At 26.9% G+C, this 21,639-nt stretch overlaps 1 protein-coding gene across 1 annotated transcript in view; it reads right to left on the minus strand.

The window, feature by feature from the left end:
- Nucleotides 1-21,639, minus strand: part of LOC119604772 (homeobox protein 5-like) — a gene marked incomplete at its 3' end in the record, with an annotated part of 295,068 nt that overhangs the window by 44,610 nt on the left and 228,819 nt on the right. Inside the window, exons 3-4 of the mRNA XM_037957606.1 lie at nt 12,332-12,610; nt 5,821-6,381 (exon numbers count right to left, since the gene is read on the minus strand). Of these exons, the coding sequence (XP_037813534.1) occupies nt 5,821-6,381; nt 12,332-12,610 (840 nt within the window). The remainder of the gene's footprint in view (nt 1-5,820; nt 6,382-12,331; nt 12,611-21,639) is intronic.

Below are 21,639 nucleotides of genomic sequence, written 5' to 3' on the forward strand. Positions count from 1 at the left end.
TAAGTATGCGTATATCCAGAGGTAAGCAAATGTAGAACACAGTAAGAGCGAAAAAACCAAAGACAAAAAAATTTGTAAGGAAAAAAATTCTACACAATCTTCTACATTCACATATGTTGACTAAATAACGCACATACCTGAGATAGTGATCGGCACAAAGAGAATATCGACATACAATTTTAAAATCAGCGGGCATAACTTGAGTTTGTTGGAAGCAAGTGATGCATATTTCTATTTCTGTTGGCTTTTTGTGCCGATCACTGTCCTAAACTCAAAGGTCGTTATAGAAAACATTTGTATAGTGTTTAAAGAATCCTCCTTCCTCTTTTTATACATTGTTAATGTCACATAGACAATAAGAATATGTGTTGCAAAAGTGACTCTTAAGAGTTGAACAAAAAAAATACTTGAACACACATACAATAAACATAAATATTGAAGGATAAAAGCTAAATATATAAATAAATAATAGAAATTATATTTAAGAAACATAAAAATGTTATTGTTGGATTATAAATAAAGAAAAACCCCTCCTCACAAAAATTCTTCCAACCAAACATCTAAAACAAAGTGGAAAATGTGGTACAATACTTGGTACTCTTTATGTTTGGTCCCGCATTACATATGACATATATGACAAAGTTTTCCTCATGGTAAGCATTCTTGGTTTGCCCTTTCCCCCAGACCGATTCTTTAAATCTAATGAACTGAGAATACATTTGAATATGTACAGAAAAACAAGTAAAATTTTAAACTTTCCCCGTCAGCTCTATCCACTTTTATTGTACTTTTTATCTCTTACAGCAGTCTCAGGAGACTTGGAAGGAGACTAGTATGTTTGTGAGGGTGTTACGATTTATTGAGATTATTTATATGTGTTGTAGTTTTGTTGTAAATGGTATTAGTTGTTGTATATTTGTATGTATATTATTATGTTTATAAAACTTGTGTCTCTTTTGAAAACTACAATGTTTTATCTTGAGGCTAAAAACGAAAAATATGTTGTTGTACTTAAAACAATAACAATATTTGTACACAAACAAACACACTTAAAATCCATGTTTGTAGTTGTTTTGTTAATTTGCAAAATATTTTTGAAGCATACTCTAAGGGTGCTATTTAAGAACAATACAAATATACCAGCAACATATTTTTGAATATTTATTATACTTTTGCAACATTTAAACGGGGCGGGGGTGGAAGTTGGGGGGTGGTATTGTCAAGTAGATCTTTATATTTGGGGATGTTAAAAGTTTTTGTTTAAAAAGGTTTAGATAATTATAATGGCTAGTTCTTTTGTATCGAAACGAAAACTGTGTTGGAACTCTATTGGCTTCGAATAATTTTTTTCAGAAAATTTTTAATAAATTTCCTTTTTTAAAACCTTCATAAGATTTTCTTTCTATAAAATATTTGTGATAAATTTTCTTTTAATAGAAAATTTGCGATAAATTCTCTTTTTATAGAAATTTTTTTTCGATAAATTTTCTTTTCATAGAAAATTTTCGATAAATTTTTTTTTTCATAGAAAATTTTCGATAAATTTTTTTTTTTCATAGAAAATTTTCGATAAATTTTCTTTTTATAGAAAATTTTCGATAAATTTTCTTTTTATAGAAAATTTTCGATAAATTTTCTTTTTATAGAAAATTTTCGATAAATTTTCTTTTTATAGAAAATTTTCGATAAATTTTCTTTTTATAGAAAATTTTCGATAAATTTTCTTTTTATAGAAAATTTTCGATAAATTTTCTTTTTATAGAAAATTTTCGATAAATTTTCTTTTTATAGAAAATTTTCGATAAATTTTCTTTTTATAGAAAATTTTCGATAAATTTTCTTTTTATAGAAAATTTTCGATAAATTTTCTTTTTATAGAAAATTTTCAATAAATTTTCTTTTTATAGAAAATTTTCAATAAATTTTCTTTTTATAGAAAATTTTCTATAAATTTTCTTTTTATAGAAAATTTTCTATAAATTTTCTTTTTATAGAAAATTTTCTATAAATTTTCTTTTTATAGAAAATTTTCTATAAATTTTCTTTTTATAGAAAATTTTCTATAAATTTTCTTTTTATAGAAAATTTTCTATAATTTTTCTTTTTATAGAAAATTTTCTATAATTTTTCATTTTATAGAAAATTTTCTATAAATTTTCTTTTTATAGAAAATTTTCTATAAATTTTCTTTTTATAGAAAATTTTCAATAAATTTTCTTTTTATAGAAAATTTTCTATAAATTTTCTTTTTATAGAAAATTTTCTATAAATTTTCTTTTTATAGAAAATTTTCTATAGAAAATTTGCGATAAATTTTATTTTTACAGAAAATTTGCGATAAATTTTATTTTTACAGAAAATTTGCGATAAATTTTATTTTCATAGAAAATTTGCGATAAATTTTATTTTCATAGAATATTTTCGATAATTTTTTTTATAGAGAATATTCGATAATTTTTTTTATAGAGAATATTCGATAATTTTCTTTTTATAGAAAATTTGCGACAAATTTTTTTTATAGAGAATGTTCGATAAATTTTCTAGAGAATGTTCCATAAATTTTCTTTCTATAGAGAATTTTTGATAAATTTTCTTTTTATAGAAAATTTTCGATAAATTTTCTTTTTATAGAAAATTTTCGATAAACTTTCTTTTTATAGAAAATTTTCGATAAACTTTCTTTTTATAGAAAATTTTCGATAAAGTCCTTTTTATAGAAATTTTTCGATAAATTCTCTTTTTATAGAAAATTCTCGATTAATTTTCTTTTTATAGAAAATTTTCGATTAATTTTCTTTTTATAGAAAATTATCGATTAATTTTCTTTTTATAGAAAATTTTCGATTAATTTTCTTTTTATAGAAAATTTTCGATTAATTTTCTTTTTATAGAAAATCTTCTATAAATTTTTTATAGAGAATTTTTGATAAATTCTCTTTTTATAGAAAATTTTCGATAAATTTTATTTTTTTAGAACATTTTCGATAAATTTTCTTTTTATAGAACATTTTCGATAAATTTTCTATTATAGAACATTTTCGATAAATTTTCTTTTTATAGAAGATTTTCGATAAATTTTCTTTTTATAGAACATTTTCGATAAGTTTTCTTTTTATAGAACATTTTCGATAAATTTTGTTTTGATAGAAAATTGTAGTTAAATTTTCTTTTTGAGAAATTTTTTTATAGAATTTATTTTTAAGAAATTTTTTGATAATTTTTATTTATATAGAAAAGTTCTCTTTTTCAATAAATTCTCTTTTTTATAGAAAATTTTCGATAAATTCTCTTTTTTATAGAAAATTTTCGATAAATTCTCTTTTTATAGAAAATTTTCGATAAATTCTCTTTTTATAGAAAATTTTCGATAAATTCTCTTTTTATAGAAAATTTTCGATAAATTCTCTTTTTATAGAAAATTTTGGATAAATTTTTTTTTCTAGAGAAAATTTCCGATAAATTTACTTTTATAGAAAAATTGTAAAATTTTCTTTTGGTAGAAAATTTGTAAAATTTTCTTTTGGTAGAATAGTTGCAATAAATTTTCTTTTGATACGAAATTTTTGACAAATTATCTTTTTATTGGAATTTAAAAATATTTTCCATTTCAACAAATTTTTAATGCTATTTAAATATTTTTTCGTTCGCTATTTACAAATAAACAATCATAAAAATATAATTGACAGCATGCAATGCTTTTGATTATAATAATATTTTTTTTATTATGTCGTTTTCATATATTTTCCAATCATTTGTAAATTTTCGTTATAGTTGTTAAATTCAAAACATTCAAATCATAGTAGTTTATTTATTTTTTTTTTGTACACAAACAAATACTTATATGCAAATATATATATGTATATATACATTTATATTTATTAAACCTAATTTGAAATGAAAGAAAATGTTTTAATTTACCAAATTTTATTGAAAATAATTAGAATGTTTTTTAAACAAAATGCGTTCAATTTTATCTACTCGTTTAATAGACACATGAAATTTAAATGTTTTTTTTTTTAAGTTTAATAGTTTTCTATTTGCTTTTGTTGTAGCAAAAAGTGCTGGTCTAAACTAAAAATTCATAAAAATATATATTATAGAATATAAAAACAATTTATTGAAAAAATTTAAATGATTATTAAGTGAAATTTAATAAAGAAGCAATTTGTTATAGATTTCGACAGACGACAGAAAATTTATAGTTTAATATTAGTTTATATACATTTTAGAAGATTTTTTGGACAGATGTTTGGTTGAAATAGCAGAATTTTAGGAATTTGTATTAATAGTTACTATAATAAATGGTCCTTCGAACCTTAAGAAATTTTATGGTTGGACCAAGTTTCACAGGAACATAAATCGTCCTTCGAAACTTAAAAATAAATATTAATTTTAAACTCAGCAGACTCTATATGAAATTATGGTAATATTAGATGCTTAAAAATGGTTCTTCCAATTGAGGCAGTTTCTGGTACATTTGGCCAAGTATGATTCGGAACGTTATGAAGCGACGAACAAATTGTCGTGGTAACGAAAGAAAATTAATAGAACTTGGTTTTGCAGCTTTTGTCGAGATACGAGTATATTACACATAATTATCAACTTAAAAGCCCTATTCAGCGGGTTCAGTTGTATGGGGGCTAGGAGAAATAATGGACCGATGTTAACCATTTTCGTCTCCGGTACAATAGCAGATCATGTACCAAATTTCATTGAATTATCTTTAAAATTGCGACTTGGATGGACGGACAGACAGACGGACATAGCTAAATCGACTCAGAAAATGATTCTAAGCCGATTGGTATACTTTAAGCTGGGTATAGGACCAATATTATTGTGCGTTACAAACATCAGCATATACCCCTACCCACTAAAGTGGTGTAGGGTATAAAAATTACAATTTCAAATAAAGGACATAAAATGGTCCTTCGAACTATAAAACAAAATACACAAAACTAATAATAGATAATTAGATGAGTGTTAAGTTCAGTTTCGAACTAAGTAATCTTATTCCAACCAGACTCCATTTACAATCTTTTAGTGATGTTTTCAAGATTTTAAAGCAAATAACATGGTCCTTCGAACCTAAACAGAGGGAAAAGGAAATAGAACACGCCTGGTACCAAATTGACACCAAAGAGTTTAAATGTTTCAATAACATCCGTTTTCAAAGTATATTAATACGTGCGACAACACTATGTAATGTTTATAACGCAACATTGGCAACGGATTGTTTGTCAATAGTGAGCTTACCACATTTGTTAACATTTAGACAACGGATGTGTATAAAATTTAGATTTCGACAACGAATTGTTGCAATGTTGTCAACATTACATAATGTTGTCGTACGTATATATATACTTTGACAACGGATGGTATTGAAAAATTATAAACAGTTTGGTGTCAATTTGATACCAGACGTGTATATTTCTTTCTCCCATAATCTGCTATTTCATTACACACCGCTGTCGACTAAAACACTTTAATTGCAAACTAAAGTCTAAAAGAACTTTTACAATAATTTCGTATTGAAAAAATGTCGATTTCTTGCATACCCACCTACAGTTGCTAACAAAACTTACAACAACAGAAAAAAAAAATCGAAATTCTCCAGGCAGGAAAAACACACACAGGGACAGATAAATGTAAAACACAGAAACTAATTAAGAACTAAAAATGCAAAATTGCATTTTCATTCGTTACGTTACTAAGGAAATGCAAAATAATTGGAAAATTTTGTTCGAAAACAAAAAAAAAAAAAAGAAATTACAAAAAAAAAAAGACAGAATTATATTTTAGAATTTGTTTCACAACACTCACTAGGCTGACATTATTTTGTTGCTGTTGCAGCTGCTGTTGTTGTTGCGAAGGTTTGCACTGAAGATGATGATGGTGCGGCAGTTGTTGCTGCTGTTGGTGGGTGTTGTTCGTATGATGATGCTGTTGTTGTTGCTGCTGCTGATGATTGTGGTGTTGGTGGTGGTGGTGCTGGCTGTTGTTGTTTGTATTATGATGATGAAAATGATTTTGATTTTGTTGCAGGCTTTGTTGTAGTCTTTTATTGTCTACTATTAAGCCTCCGCCACCTCCTACTCCACTGTTACCGATAACAGTGCCATTTGTTAAACTATTTGTTGTTGCTGTTGCCAGATTTAGGCCATTCAGAGAGGCAGCTGTATGAGGTGTAACAGTTTGTTGCTGTTGCTGTTGTGAATTTAAACCTAATACTGTTGTGACAGTTGCTGGAACAGTTGTAGTTGTTGCAGCAACAGCAGCAACATTTCCGGCAATACCTTGAGCTGTTTGTGGATTTGCGGATAAATTGTTATTGTTGCCACCATTCACATATTGTAATGCATTGTGTGCTGTTGCCAGATTATTCTATGACAAAAGTTTGCGGAGTAGAGATTATATTTTTTTTATTTAGTTTATTTTCAATTTAAGTTTTATGGTTTCTAATACTTTTTATTGTAACATAAAAATGTGTGTTTTTTTTTAAGATTGTATATTTTCGAACCAACACCAACATTATTATTAATAATTTTTTTTAGGAATGCAGATTTTTTTTAAAAAAAAAAAAGTTACTAAAAGAATTTTGTTTTCTTTATACAAATTTTTTTTGTCTTAAAAATCACTTGCCACATGCCATTGTTTGTTTCCGTAACTAAATAAATGTTAACAATTTTATTTTTAACTATTTTAGTTATAAGAATTATTAAATAAATTTGTTTTTTTTTTAGCAATTTACCATCATACTTTTTTAAATATTCGTTCATTTATATTGTTACATACAAAGAAAGAATGAGAAATAAAATGAAACAACATTTCCAAGTTCTAAATGAAAAAGTTAATGTAGAGTTAAATATTTTGTTGTTCTAGTATTTAGTTTGTAAATAAATTAATGAAAGGAGTTACACTTAGACATGCTCAACCTCAACCACAGGTGTTTGTTTGTTTGTTTAATAATTTGTATCTGTAAAAAAAGCTCTATATTGTAGGTATAAGTAAGTAGATAGAAATGATGAGATGCTAAAATGTTTTTGGTTTTTAAAAGTTGTTCATAAATGCAGCCTTAAGTTAAAACATTGAATGCATTAAAACATTATATAAATTATTGAAGAAACTAAAATTTACATTACATTTTTCACTTAACAAACTAGAGGAGTTAAGGGGGGGAGATTTGTTGAAAGTATAAAATTAAAGAAATTTAATTAATTTAAATTTAGATCTATAGAAAAATAGCTCCCTACAGATAAAAAACTTCAAACGTTGAAATTTGTGCATCAAATACTCTCTGTTCTAATTTTTATCAACAGATTATTTTGATCTACCTTTCATCTTTAGTACAATCATCAATGATCATTGGTATCAACATATTGTGAGAGGGAGAGAGTACAAATTCTTTCCAGAAATATCGACGATTGTTCTCACCTAAACAGAATTTTCGTTCATTTTCGAAAAAAAATGGTTTTGAAAGTGTGATGTGATTCTCGTTTAAGATGAATCGTGATAATGAAACCTGATTATTTGAGTAAAAGGCGTTAAACAGCAGGATTAAGTTTAACTTGAAGACAAGACAAGATCAGAGCAGTCAGAGGTAGTTCTAGGTCCACCCTGGTAAACAGATAACTGTGTAGTTTAGCCCTAACGGGCAGGTATACAGGTCAGTCTCTAATTGAAGGACAAAATGAGAATATTTTGATGGATATGAACCAGATGGTACTGTCATAATATGAGATTATCAATGCACTCATTCGGATTATTTCCTTTATCAAATATAACAGAGATCAGTTGTACTTTTTGAAACTTTATGTCTCTTGATCCATCGATTAACTGATCCATTGCCCTGCTGATCTGATATTAGTTCTCTTGATTAATAATCTTTTCGATCTCTTGATATATTAATCTATAAATCCTACAGATGTTTAATCAAGTCTCAAATAAACTAAAACTAACTAATCTATAGATCCTTTGATCTATTGATCTTTCAATATTTTGGCAAAGCTATCATTTGATCTATCGATCTTTCGATTTTTTGATGTATCGATCTCTTCGTTTATCGATTTCTTTATATGTCGATCTCTTGATCTGTCGATCTCTTGATATGTCGATCTCTTGATCTGTCGATCTCTTGATCGGTTGATTTCTTGATCTGTCGATTTATTGATCTGTTGATTTCTTGATCTGTCGATCTCTTGATCTGTCGATGTTTTGATCTGTCGATCTCTTGATCTGTCGATCTTTTGATCTGTCGATCTTTTGATCTGTCGATCTTTTGATCTGTCGATCTTTTGATCTGTCGATCTCTTCATCTGTCGATTACTTGATCTGTCGATCACTTGATCTGTCGATCACTTGATCTGTCGATCACTTGATCTGTCGATCACTTGATCTGTCGATCACTTGATCTGTCGATCACTTGATCTGTCGATCACTTGATCTGTCGATCACTTGATCTGTCGATCTCTTGATCTGTCAATCTCTGGATCTGTCGATCTCTTGATTGGTTGATTTCTTGATCTGTCGATCTCTTGATTTGTCGATCTTTTCACCTGTCGATTCATTACTCTGCTGATCTGTCGATCCATCAGTCCCTTGATCTATCGATCTCTTGATTATTGATATTTTGATCTAATGATCTTTTGATCTATACAATGCTATAGATCTTTTGATCTATTGACCTTTTGATCTTTCGATCTCTGGATTAAGCGATGTTTTGATCTATTGATCTTACGATCTCTTGATCTATAGCTCAATGTATTCGTTCGGGTTATTTCCTTTATCTAATTTAACAGAGATATGTTGAACTTTTTGAAATTTAAAAACTTTATGTCTATTGATCCATCGATTTATTCACTGATCTATCGATTAACTGATCCATTGCTCTGATGGTCTGTCGATCTATCAGTTCTTTGATCTATCGATCTCTTAATTATTGATCTTTTGATCTATTAATCAATTGATCTTTCGATCTATTGATCCTTTGATCTATAGATCTTTGTTCCTCACAATTCTATAGAGCTTTTGATCTATCGTCTATTTCGATCTCTTGATTAGCCGATCTTTTGATCTATAGCTCACTTGACTTAACTAAAGTAATTTACTAACCTTTCAAACTTTCGAAGAAGAGGGTAGATAAAGGATATGAATCAGATGTTGTCGTTATAATATAATGCATTCATTCGGTTTATTTCCCTTGTCTAATTTAACACAGATCAGTTGACCTTTTTTTTAATAATTTTCTACGATTATAATAAATACATTACACAAACAATAATTGAAGACACACACTTTAAGGGGATTTAAATAAAAAATATTTATAAAAATAAATGAAATAAATTTTAATCATGTTCAAGTTAAATTTATTAAAATAAAAACATTTTTAAGTTTGTTTTTAATTAAAATATTTTAAACTAAATATTGAAGTAAAATTTTCTTCAGTTACTTTTATATTAATTCCATAAAATTAAAACATTACTAAAATTTATTAAAAATTAGTTAAATACCAGAAATATGCATTTCATAATTAAATTATTAAATAATTTTTAAAATATATGTATATAGTATGTTAAGCTAACAAAAATCTTTCAATATTATTTTCCAACATTCATTCTTAAAAGCTAAAAAATTTTAATTTTATACAATGCTTTTCTTTCTCCAAATACGTTTTCTTTTTTTTTTTTTTTTTGTTGCAATTTTATGTAATACAAAAACAACATGAACCGTAATAAATATATAGACAAATATTTTACATTAATTATAAATTATTATAGAAAAATATATATATTTTTTTTGTTCAATTTCAAACTTGTTTTCCAATTTGTTGGCAGAATTTGTACTTTTTTTGTTTATAACTTTCATTTTGTAAAACATGCAGAGAGTTTTATTATGGAATTGATAAATAATTTGCAAAAAAAATTGTTTAACAAATTTGTTCTTTTTGTTTTTAATACACAAATACATACATATCAACACAACAACTGTTTGTTTTTATTAACTAACACATGTTTAAAATGTAATAAAAAAAAAACGTGTAAGTGTATGTTGAAATCAGTTTGTTTTTTTAAAAAGGGGGGTTTGGGGAAGAGAGACACAGTTCTGCTATTTATTATGGATGTACGTATGCGTGTGTGTAAGAAGGATTTAATTACAATTATAGTTAAAAACAAGGATTTCGTTCACATTTTTTTGACAGGGGGATTTTTATTTGTTGGTTTGTTTTAAAAATTTAAATTTAACTAAAAATTAAATTAAGTTATAACAGTTTTTAATTGAAATATTAACAAAAACATAATAGCTATTAAATTTTATTGACAAAAGACAAAATTTGGCGAAGAATGAGAGGGTGGAGAGTGTTGGCACACAATCACAACGTTAAGTAAAATTTAAATTGAAATTATATCTCTTGATCCAACGATTCGCTGATGTATTGATTAAATGATCCATTGCTCTGATGATCTTTCCATCTATCAGTTCATTGATCTATCGATACCTTAATTGTTAATCTTTTGATCTACCGATCTATTAATTTCTCTAGATTAAGTGATGTTTTGATCTACCGATCTCACTATCTATAGATCTCTTGATCTATATATCTTTCGATCTTTTGATCTTTCGATATCTTGATATATCAATTTCTTGATCTATCGATCTCTTAATCTATCGATCTCTTGATCTATCGATCCCTTGATCTATCGATCTCTTGATCTATCGATCTCTCGATCAATCGATCTCTTCATCTATCGATCTCTTCATCTATCGATCTCTTCATCTATCGATCTCTTCATCTATCGATCTCTTGATCTATCGACCCTTTGATCTGTCGATCTGTTGATCTATCGGTCTCTTAAACCATCCATCTTTTGATATGTCTACCTACCGATCTATCGATTTCTTGATATCTTGATCTGTCGAAATCTTCATCTATCGATCGATTTATTCACTGATCTATCGATTAACTGATCCATTGCTGTGATGGTCTTCATCTATCAGTAACTTGATCTGTCGATCTCCTGATTATTGATCTCCTAATCTAAATATGTATCTCTTAATCTATCGATCCTTCATCTGTCGATCTCTTGATCTATCGGTCTTTTGAACTATCGATCTCTTGATATATCTATCTCTTGACTATCGACCTATTTATTTAACGATCTCTAGACCTTTCGATATCTTTATTTATCGATATCTTGATCTATCAATTTTTTTATCTATCGATCTATTGATCTATAGATCTCTTGATCTATCTATACTTGATCTATCGATCTCTCGATCTATCTATCTTTTGGTTTATCGATTGTGTGATCCTTCGGTCTATTGATTTATCGATCTCTTCTATTACTGATCTATTAATATAAAAATCTTTTGACCTATCGATCTCGTAATATGTCGATCACTTGAACTAATGTTTTTTTTTGATTTATCGACCTTTATATATATCGATCTTTTGATATGTCTATCGCATATATTGGTCTATTATCCTATCGATCTTCGATCTCTTGAACTATCGATCACATGATCTATAGATCTCGTCTATTGTTCTATAAATATTGATCTATCTGTATTATTTCTATAGGCACATTATTGGTTACAAAAATAGCACATTGTACAAGAAAAGTGCAAACTAGTTCTTAGGTGTCTTATCTTATACACTACACTATAAAAACAGTATAAAGCTCAAATCTAAAAAAAAAATTTCTAAAGAACTTTAGGTTAGTTTCCTCGCATTTATGCTAAAATACGTTTAATAAATGAGTGAGTATATGAGTGAATTTTAAAAAAGCATTTAAATAAAATATAAATAAATTTAATGGAATTATGACAAAAAGTCAGTCTAAAAGAAAATACACCATTTTCCATAAATACTAAAATAACGAAAAATAATATATGAAAGGAAATACAACATAAATAAATAAAATAGTTTTCTATATAGACAAATGTAAATATTGATTGATTTTATATGCTAAAAAAAATATATATGACGAGATATGCAGACTCTTTTTTTTGTTGTTTAATAAAAAACATGCCATCCTCAATTTTTTTTATTAAAACAGAAAAACACAATAAATTTTTGTAACCCAAAAATAAGAGAAATTTATATACAACTGTATGACATAAACCATTTCCGATACCTTTTTTTATTAATAAATATATGTATGTTTGTATATAGAATAGATATATATGTTTGTATATATGTAAAGGTTTATACAGTTTTTTTTTTAAATACAAAAAATAAATATTAAAATAACAACAAAAAAATGAGGAAAAATCATAAATTTTTTGTTAAAAAATGAAAAATTAAAAAAGTAAAATAATTCAAGCAGACACTTACCTTTTTCTGTTGCAAATACATTTGAGCGGCAGCGTTTGTGGCAGCCATACCAGCAGCATTTGTATTATTGGCACCTGTATTATTAGCAGCTACAGCAGCAGCAGCGGCGGCGGCGGCTGCAGCAGCTGAACCTTCAGATTTAATCTGTGCTAGAGTATCATTTTTGACAGTACCCACAGACATGGTTAAACCATCTGTAGTTGCTTGTACTTGAGCCGCTGCTGGTGGATAGCCAGTCGGTGCGCCTGGATATGGCGCAACACTAGCCTGCACCATGTGCTAAAATGAAGAGGAGAAGAAAATCACAGGATTAATATACATATATATAGACTATATTCGTTGATAAAAGTAAAAAAAGGATATGCACATAAAAAATGCAAGTATTATAAAAGATTTATGGGTATTTTTATGTTATAGAAGTTATTTAAACAAAAATTTATACGCTTTACAAGCGTACGTACATACATATGTATGTATCTACATAATGTATATGTATGGAAATAAAATAGTTTTATTGCGGGTATAGTGGGTAATAAAAAAATGATTATTACCAAACAGCTTCAATGAAGTACAACACGAAATTTAAATTTATCTATTTATTAACAATTTCTTGACCAATATTAATCCACTGATCTATCCATCCATCCATCCATCCATCCATCATCTATCTATCTATCTATCTATCTATCTATCTATCTATCTATCTATCTATCTATCTATCTATCTATCTATCTATCTATCTATCTATCTATCTATCTATCTATCTATCTATCTATCTATCTATCTATGTATCTATCTATCTATCTATCTATCTATCTATCTATCTATCTATCTATCTATCTATCTATCTATCTATCTATCTATCTATCTATCTATCTATCTATCTATCTATCTATCTATCTATCTATCTATCTATCTATCTATCTATCTATCTATCTATCTATCTATCTATCTATCTATCTATCTATCTATCTATCTATTTATTTATCTAACTAGTAATCATATGAACTATTGATCTTGTCATTCGTTGATCAGTTAATTAATCGTGCTACTACTCGACTGTTCTGTTGATATACTGATGCATCGATCTGCTTGATCTATAGGTCGCAACTGATCTTTTGGTATATTAATCTTAACTTTTATAAATGCTGCCGAAGTTCACTTTTGCTAGACACTGTCAGTTAGTTTTTGTCTGCATCAAAACATATAAAATATTTACACGTAATAATTTATTGATATTTATTGTATGTTACATGAGAATTTCTGCAAATAAAAATGCAGCACCAATGGTATTAAAATTGAAAATTAATTAAATTTTAAAAGCCATATTTAAAAGGATTTATACAAAATAAATTAAAGGTTGTAGTAATGGAAAATGGATGTTTGGCATTACAACAAACAAAAAAAAAATATATATATATTACAAATATTTTAACAGTTTAACGAGTATGTTTTTATAAAAAAAACGATTTAAAGGTGTGATTATTAAAAGTTCAATGTTTGCTATAGGTTTATTGGTCAACATATAAGGCGTTCTTTATTGCAATTGATAGAAAAATCTAAATATGTATTGAATAGTTGATCCATTCATTAATCTGATCTGCTGTTATATTGATCTTCAACATAGTTAAAACTTAGGTACTACAGATATGTTATCATTTTTTATTGCTATATTTATCTATTACCTTTTTAATTTATTAATCATTGATCTAGTGATCACTTGATCTGTTGATCTTTTGAGTTCTTAGTCAATCATCTAAAAATCTTCTGAAGAATCGTTCTATTTATTCTACATCGATCTATTTATTGATTTATAAACTGGTTGATCTGTAATTTGTTGATTAATTAAACTATTTATCTGTCGATCTCACGATTGATCAATACCTGTTGATCATCGATCTTTAATCTACTGATTATTGATTAGTATATTGATCCTCTGATCAATCTTTCTATTGTAGATTTGTTGTTTTATCAAGCTAATCTTTTTCTGATCTTAATCTGTCCTTTGATCACGATCTGTTGATCAATTACACAGTGAGACAAAATAAACGAAACGAAATTGAAATATAGTGATACTATTTTTCTGAAAGGTGGGTCCGAGTAGAACATGAGTATGTTTTTGAAATTTGCCAAACACCTCCAAAATCTTGAGTTACGGGTAAAAGCCGGTTTTTCGTACCTTTAAGCACTTATAAGCCAGTAACATTGTTGAATCTGAACCGATTTTAAGTTTTTCTAAGGATTTAGAAAGCAGAAGCTGAGGCCTTACAGACCAACCAGTTTATATTGATCTGTTGATCGTTAGAGATCTTAATCAATCACATAAAATTCTTCCTAATAATCTATCGATCTATTGATTTTTCAATCCATTGATCAATCGATCTAATAATTTTTTTTAATTTATCTTTTGATTCGAACATCTCTTGTTCAATCTATCTACTGATCTGATTTTGATAATTAGTTGATATATTGATTATATAGCTGTAGATCTACTGATATATTATTTATTTACTCTACTGATCTTTGATCAATTTTGTGATGGATGGATTTACTGACATATTGATATCTCTATCTGTTGATGCATTCATCTTAGAAATTTGGGATTTAAAAAGACCTTGAGAAAACTTTCATCAATATTCTTGTATTTTTCTTCATTATTCAAGTCCAAAAAATATGTCAAAGTATTGTTTTATAATTTTCTAAAAAATTTAGTTCCAAGCCTTTGAGGTCTTTCAATTTTAATTTCCTTGATTTACTTTCATGTAAAACAACAAATCTCATTTAACAAAACTTAATTATTCCATTTTTTTTTTTTTGCAAACTTTACAAAATATTAATTACACTACAAAAGCTTACAGATTTTGTTCATTATTTCTTTTTTTTTTAATTTATTCATCAATTTTTTTTTTTTTTTTTTTTTTTTGAGAGAATTTTATTATAGTTTTTGTAAATAATTTTCCAGCAAGTGATGCCAAAAAGAAACAAATTTTTTTTTCTGGTACAAAGTAGAATAATAACTTTTTTCTTCTCTTGCACAGCCTTAATGCCAAAAAGAAGGAAATTTGTTTTTTTTTTAACTATTATTATGTTTTATAATAAACAAAATAAAAGTTTCAATGCAGCTGATGGAATTTTTATTTATTCTGTGTGCAAAATTTTAATGAAAAAGTTTGTTGTTATACAAATTTTTTTTTTTACGTTAAAAATTAATAATTTTTCTTAGTTTATAGAAGAAGAAAATATAAACTAATGGTTTAATTGTTTTAATACTGCTATAATGTTTTGTATGCTTTGTTTTTTGTTCTTTTTTTAAAGATGTTATTAGCTTTGTTTGGTTTTGTTTTAAATGAAGAAAACAGTTTCTTTGTTCATTAAAAAGAAAATGTTCCTGTAATAAACTGAAAGCGTAAAAAAGAAACTATAAAAATTTATAAACATTAAGAGACTTTTAAAAATAAGTTGCAGATAGAATAAAAATTTTAAAAAATATATAGAAATCAGGAAAAAGCTTAACCGTCAACATAACGCAATTAATTCCCTTATAATGAAAATTATCGGATATTGGACAATTTGATCTTTAGTGCAAAGGCTCCATTCCCTTAAAAATTTCTTTTTTTTTTATTTTGAGAATTTAAAAATTTATAAACTTTTGTATTTTTTTGTAACTTGCTTCAATTGCAGCATTTCAATTCTTTTGTTTTCAGTGTATTTTTACTTTATTTTAACATATGTTGCCAGTTTTTCAATGAAGCAAAAACAAAGCGTAAAATTCATTTCATTTTAGCTCTTCTTTGTGGGATGGTAAGTGTTGCCAGGTTGGATAATACAAACATTTTTAAATGAAATAAACTTTTTAGAAATGATTACTAAAGAAAGGATGCTTAGAGACAAATGTTACAAAACTATTTTTTTTCAAATGAAGGAAATTTTAGACTGTAATGATATAAAAACAAACTTGTCCCTTGACTTAAGTAGCAAGAGGACTGGTTACTTTTTTTACAAAAGATAATGATTGCCCATAAAATTTACTAAAATAATCAGTTACTTTATGTATTCTGGTTCCCCTGGAATATGTTATCAAAGAATTTAGAATTTTTTTCCAAAAAGTTTGAAAGAAAGAACATTTATTAATTATCTTATTTGGCAACTCTGTTTTGTAATTTGATGTTTTTGGCGTTGTTGCTGCTGTTGAGTTTTTCTTTTTTTTTTTTTTTTGTTTATTGAAACAGAGGTCAAAGGGGCAAAAAGGGAATGATTTCTTTTGAATGTTGTTTACAATATTTCGTTTTGTATGTTCTGTTTGTGCGCCTTTTGTTGCCTACAACTTCCTACATTTTAAATTTGGCGCTTTTTTTGTTTGTTAAATAGCTGGCTGTATGCGTAGAAGGAGGGTATTTTAAATTGGTATTTCAGTAGTTACAGATTAACTAAGAATCTCTTTTTCAGTTACATCTGTCTGTTAGATCATAAGAAAACGTATAATTTTTCATTACTTGTTCGAATTTTTGAAAATATTTAGATGAAATTTATTACATATCGTTTTGTTTAGACCAAGAACGAACAATATAGAAAATTATCTTATATCTTAGTTCAAAATTTAGTCGCTATCACTTTCCGCGTTAATTTAGCAAAGTCTGTCCGTCTGTTCATTTAATTGGTAGAGCGGTTTGTGGGTTAATCGATCTATTAATCTTAAAACTCTATCATTTTATCGATTTATTACCTACTACAACGATTTCTTAAGATATTAATCTTTGATCCTATGATATCCAGATTAATCAATCTATTGATCTTTCGAGTTCTTGTTTAATTACCTAAGGATATTTATAGGCCTCACCGGCCTTTACACCTTGAATGATAGTAGTTGCTGCAACTTTAAAAATAATAAAATAATATTTGGTAATCGGGTTCAAAAACAAGAAAGAGGGAAAGTAGAGAATATACGCTTTCCAAAAAATGATTAGCCGACTTAATATGACTTCCTATGACGCTTCAGATATGTCTGTCTGTCCACATAAATCTTAAATCTTGCAACCAAATATCAGCATCTCAATTTTGAAATATTGTTTTTGGATTAAAAATCGGTATTTGTATAAGATTTAAAAATAAATCATTTCTCAGACTTTCTCTTAGAACCACTTTCTGTATATTGTTGAAAACTCCTGTGCCGACCAAATTTCAAAACGGCGTCGACTAACTTTATTAATGTCCGCAGTGGATTTAAATCATCTGTTGTAAGAAGAGAACTTAAATAAGAGAATCATAAGTGATACAAGTACCTATAAAGAACCACTTTCTGAGAATCGCTTAGTTATAGAGTGAAGACTCCTATGTCGACTATATGTCAAAACGACGCCGACTTACTTAAAGATTATCAGCAGTGGCTTTAAAGCGTCTGTTATAAGGAAGTAACTTAGATAAGGTAACTATAATTGAGCAGAGCCTCAATAATTTCTTGAAAACTCTTTAATTTGTGAGTGATGACTCCTGTGCCGATCATATGTCAAAACTACGTCGACCTTCTTAAATAAAGTCAGCGGTCGATTCAAATCGTCTGTAGCTGAAACCACTTCGTCGGCGTCTTTCACTATTTATTAACGTCTTGGCCTAATTGATTATCAGTGATATGACGCTTTTCTCTGACATGATCGTTCATGTTTTGTTAATTTTTCTTTAAATCAGAAAAACTTTATATTCCTAAATTTCGCAGTAAACTACTTTTTTGGATTAAAAAATGTCTTAAATCGCTAAGATTTAAAAATTAATCATTTCTCAGACTTTCTCGTAGAAGCACATTCCGGAAATCATTTTAATTGTAAATAGGCTGAAGACTCCTGTGCCGACCAAATTTCTAAACGGCATCGACTAACTTAAATAATGAATGCAGTGAATTTAAATCGTCTGTTTGTAAGGAGGGAACTTATATAAATGAATCATAAATGAAACATTCTGAAAATCGCTTTTTTAGAGTTAAGACTCCTTTGCCAACCATATGTCAATGTGACGCCGACTTACTTAAAATTGCCAGCGGTGAATTTAAATCGTCTGCTGTAAAAAGGGAACTTAGAAAAGGTAACCATAACTGAGCCATTAGAGGCGTAGAAATACTTTTCAGTAATGACTTTACTTAATGAGTGAAGACTCCTAAGCCGACTGTATGTAAAAATGACGACGTTTAACTTCAAAAATGTCAGCGGTGAAAAACTTTATATTTATAATTTTGCAGTAAACTACTTTTTCTTTAGAGTTGTACCAATTCGGCCACAACTTGCTTTTTACGCTTCTTTATGAATATGACTCTTTTTGTATAAAATTTATGCGGTTTACGCGCCAAAAATATTTTCTTTCTTTCAGCTTTGTTATAATTTTTTTTTTTGTTCTGTATTTCAACATCATGTACTGTTTGCCACTGACAGTAATTTCATTTTGATTGCACTGAAACCAAGTATATATTAAACACATCCCTTGCTGTGTTTTAATATGGACTATTTGCGTCGAAATAGTAATTTTTTTCTTTCTGGGGTTTGCGATATAAGTATTTATGCGAATGTGTTGTCAAGATGGTTTTGTTTTAAAGATATTTCGGCAGTTCTGAAATGGTTAATAGGCTCTATAGTAGATTGCATTTGGTGGATTAAATAACTATTTTAGAATAACTGCTATAGGAATGACTATATCATTTTAACTTTAGGGTGAAGACTCCTATGTCGACCTGTTTCGTCGTCTTACTTGAAGTATGTCTGTGGTTGTTTTAAATGGTCTGATGTAAGGAGGGAACTTGAATAAGGGAACCATAACTAATTCAAACCTTTAGAGGGTACTGTACATAAAAGAGGTTTGAATTGTTTACACTTTAGATTACTTAGGAATACTAGAGTGATAATTGACCACTTGCTGCATTACTTGGGTATGGTAAAGTGTCTAATAAACCAAAAATACTTGTTTAACATTTTGGAAAAATGGATACATTAACTTTTTAAAAATTGCTGGGATTTAATAAAACGAGTCATATATTATATGAATGTTTATAGAAATTTATACATTTTTTTTTTGGAATAATGTCGAGGCTTATGATTTGTCTTAAAGAAAACATATAGCACTTGCTGCTTTCTAGAATTTTCTTTGAGTCATATTTACTAAAATGTTCTCGAGACTGTTTTCATTGCAGTATGATTAAAATTTATGGTGATTTTAATACTTTTAATTTAAAATTATATTATGTTGAGGTTAGGATAACAAGAAATGAATGAGTCAATAAGTTACAAAGAGTTTATTAGACTAAATGAAGTGCTAAAAGTAAATAAAGGTATTAAATTAATTTAAAAAAAAAATATATTTTCCAATTTCCATTAGTGAAATCAAATATCTTTTTAAAAAAAAACCTTCAGGCAAATTATTGAAATTTTTTAACTCCGCAGTAATACAAAACCTTTGCCTTTTGTTGTTTAAATTTTATTGAATTGATTTTGCTTTCATTTCAATTCATTGCCAATACTCATTCATTCTTTAACCATTTACGCATTTGCTGCTTTTTTTGTTCTTTATCTTTTTATTTTAAATTCAATTAATTTAGACAAGTTTCTTTTTTTTCTAACTGAAAATTGAAGAAAATATATTTTTTTCATCTGTAAAAAGATACCATTCTTTTTTATTTCAAACAAATTTAATCATCATTAATGTTGAAAAAATTAGAGAGGTTTTTTTTCTTTAAAACATTGAAAAAAATACTCGCAAAAAATCATGAAAATAATACCTTTCTTTCAGTTTTCGATTACAATGCTCATCACTATCAACATGTTAAGAGTTTTATTTTAATTGGAATAAAAAAATTTTTATTTGTATATATTTTTTTAATGATTTGTAGAAAAAAAGCATTTTTCCATTATATATTGTTGGCGGTAAGGATTATATTTTTTTTCCAAGTGAAATAAACAAATTGTGTATTTTTTTAAGATTAATTTACAAAAAAAAAAAAGCGTAAACTTAATTCGATTACTATACAAGTGAATGAATTTTAATAAAAGATTTAAAAGGGATTTTGAGAAGATAACCTGTTGAGAAAAAAAAGTAAAAGAACAATAAGGAGCTTAAAATTTGGTTGTTAATCAATTTTTTAGTAAAAAAAATTCTGTTGATAAAAAAAATTGTAACCAATATTTTTTTTTTTTTATAGAAAAAGTTTTTTTCACAGAATAATGTATCGCTGGTGGACTTTTTGTGGAAAAAATTTGTCTTTTGAAAATTTATTTATGAAATTTTCTAGAAAAACAACATGTAAAGAAAATTTTTTGTCGCTGAATAATTTTTCTATAAAAAAAATGGCGCAAATTAACTTTTATGAAAAGCTTATGAAATTTTCAATAGAAAAATTTGTCGCTAATGAATTTTTCTATAGAAAAAATTTGTCGCTATGAGTTTTTCTAAAGAAACAAATTGTCGCTAATGAATTTTTCTATAAAGAAAACTTGTCGCTATGAGTTTTTCTATAGAAAAACATTTTGTCGCTATGATTTTTTTTATAAAAAATGATTTTTAATATAGGAAAAGTTGTCGCTTTTGAAATTTTCTGTAGAGAAATTTGTTGCTAATATTTTTTTCTAATAAAAATTTGTCGCTAATGATTTTTTTATAGAAAAGTAATCGCTAATAATTTATTGTATAGAAAATATGTCGCTAATGAATTTTTCTATAGAAAAATTTTGTCGCTTTGAGTTTTTCTATAAAAAACTGTGTCGGTATGATTTCTTCTATAGAAAATGACTTTTTATATAGGAAAAGTTGTCGGTTTTGAACTATTCTATTAAAAAGAACTGTTCACAATGTATTTTTTAGAGAAAAAATTTACGCTAATGAATTTTTCGGTGGAAAATTTTTCGCTCATAAAGTTTTCTCTAAAAAATTTTATGCTAATGATTTTTGTTCTATAAAAAAATCTGTCGCTATGGTTTTTTTCTATAGAAAATAATTTTTTATAGGGAAAGTTGTAGCTTTTGAAATTTTCTGTAGAAAAATTTGTCGCTAATGAATTATTCCATAAACAAATTGTCGCTAATTACTTTCTCTGTTAAAAAATTGTTTCATATTCAAAATTTGTCCCTGAGAACTTTTTCGCAAAAAATATTTCTATAGAAAAAATGTTTTCTATATAAAAATATCTTATATAGACAAATTTGTCTCAAATTAAATTTTCTATAAAAAATGTTGTCGCTATTGAATTTTTCTTTAAAAATATTTATCGCTACTGAAATTTTTTATAAAACAATTTTACGCTATTGAATTTTTCTATATTTAAATTTGTCGCTTTTGAA

Source organism: Lucilia sericata, unplaced genomic scaffold (assembly GCF_015586225.1).
Source record: "Lucilia sericata isolate MDLA Ls3-8-SP2 unplaced genomic scaffold, ASM1558622v1 Contig000428F_arrow, whole genome shotgun sequence".
Classification (NCBI taxonomy): domain Eukaryota; kingdom Metazoa; phylum Arthropoda; class Insecta; order Diptera; family Calliphoridae; genus Lucilia; species Lucilia sericata.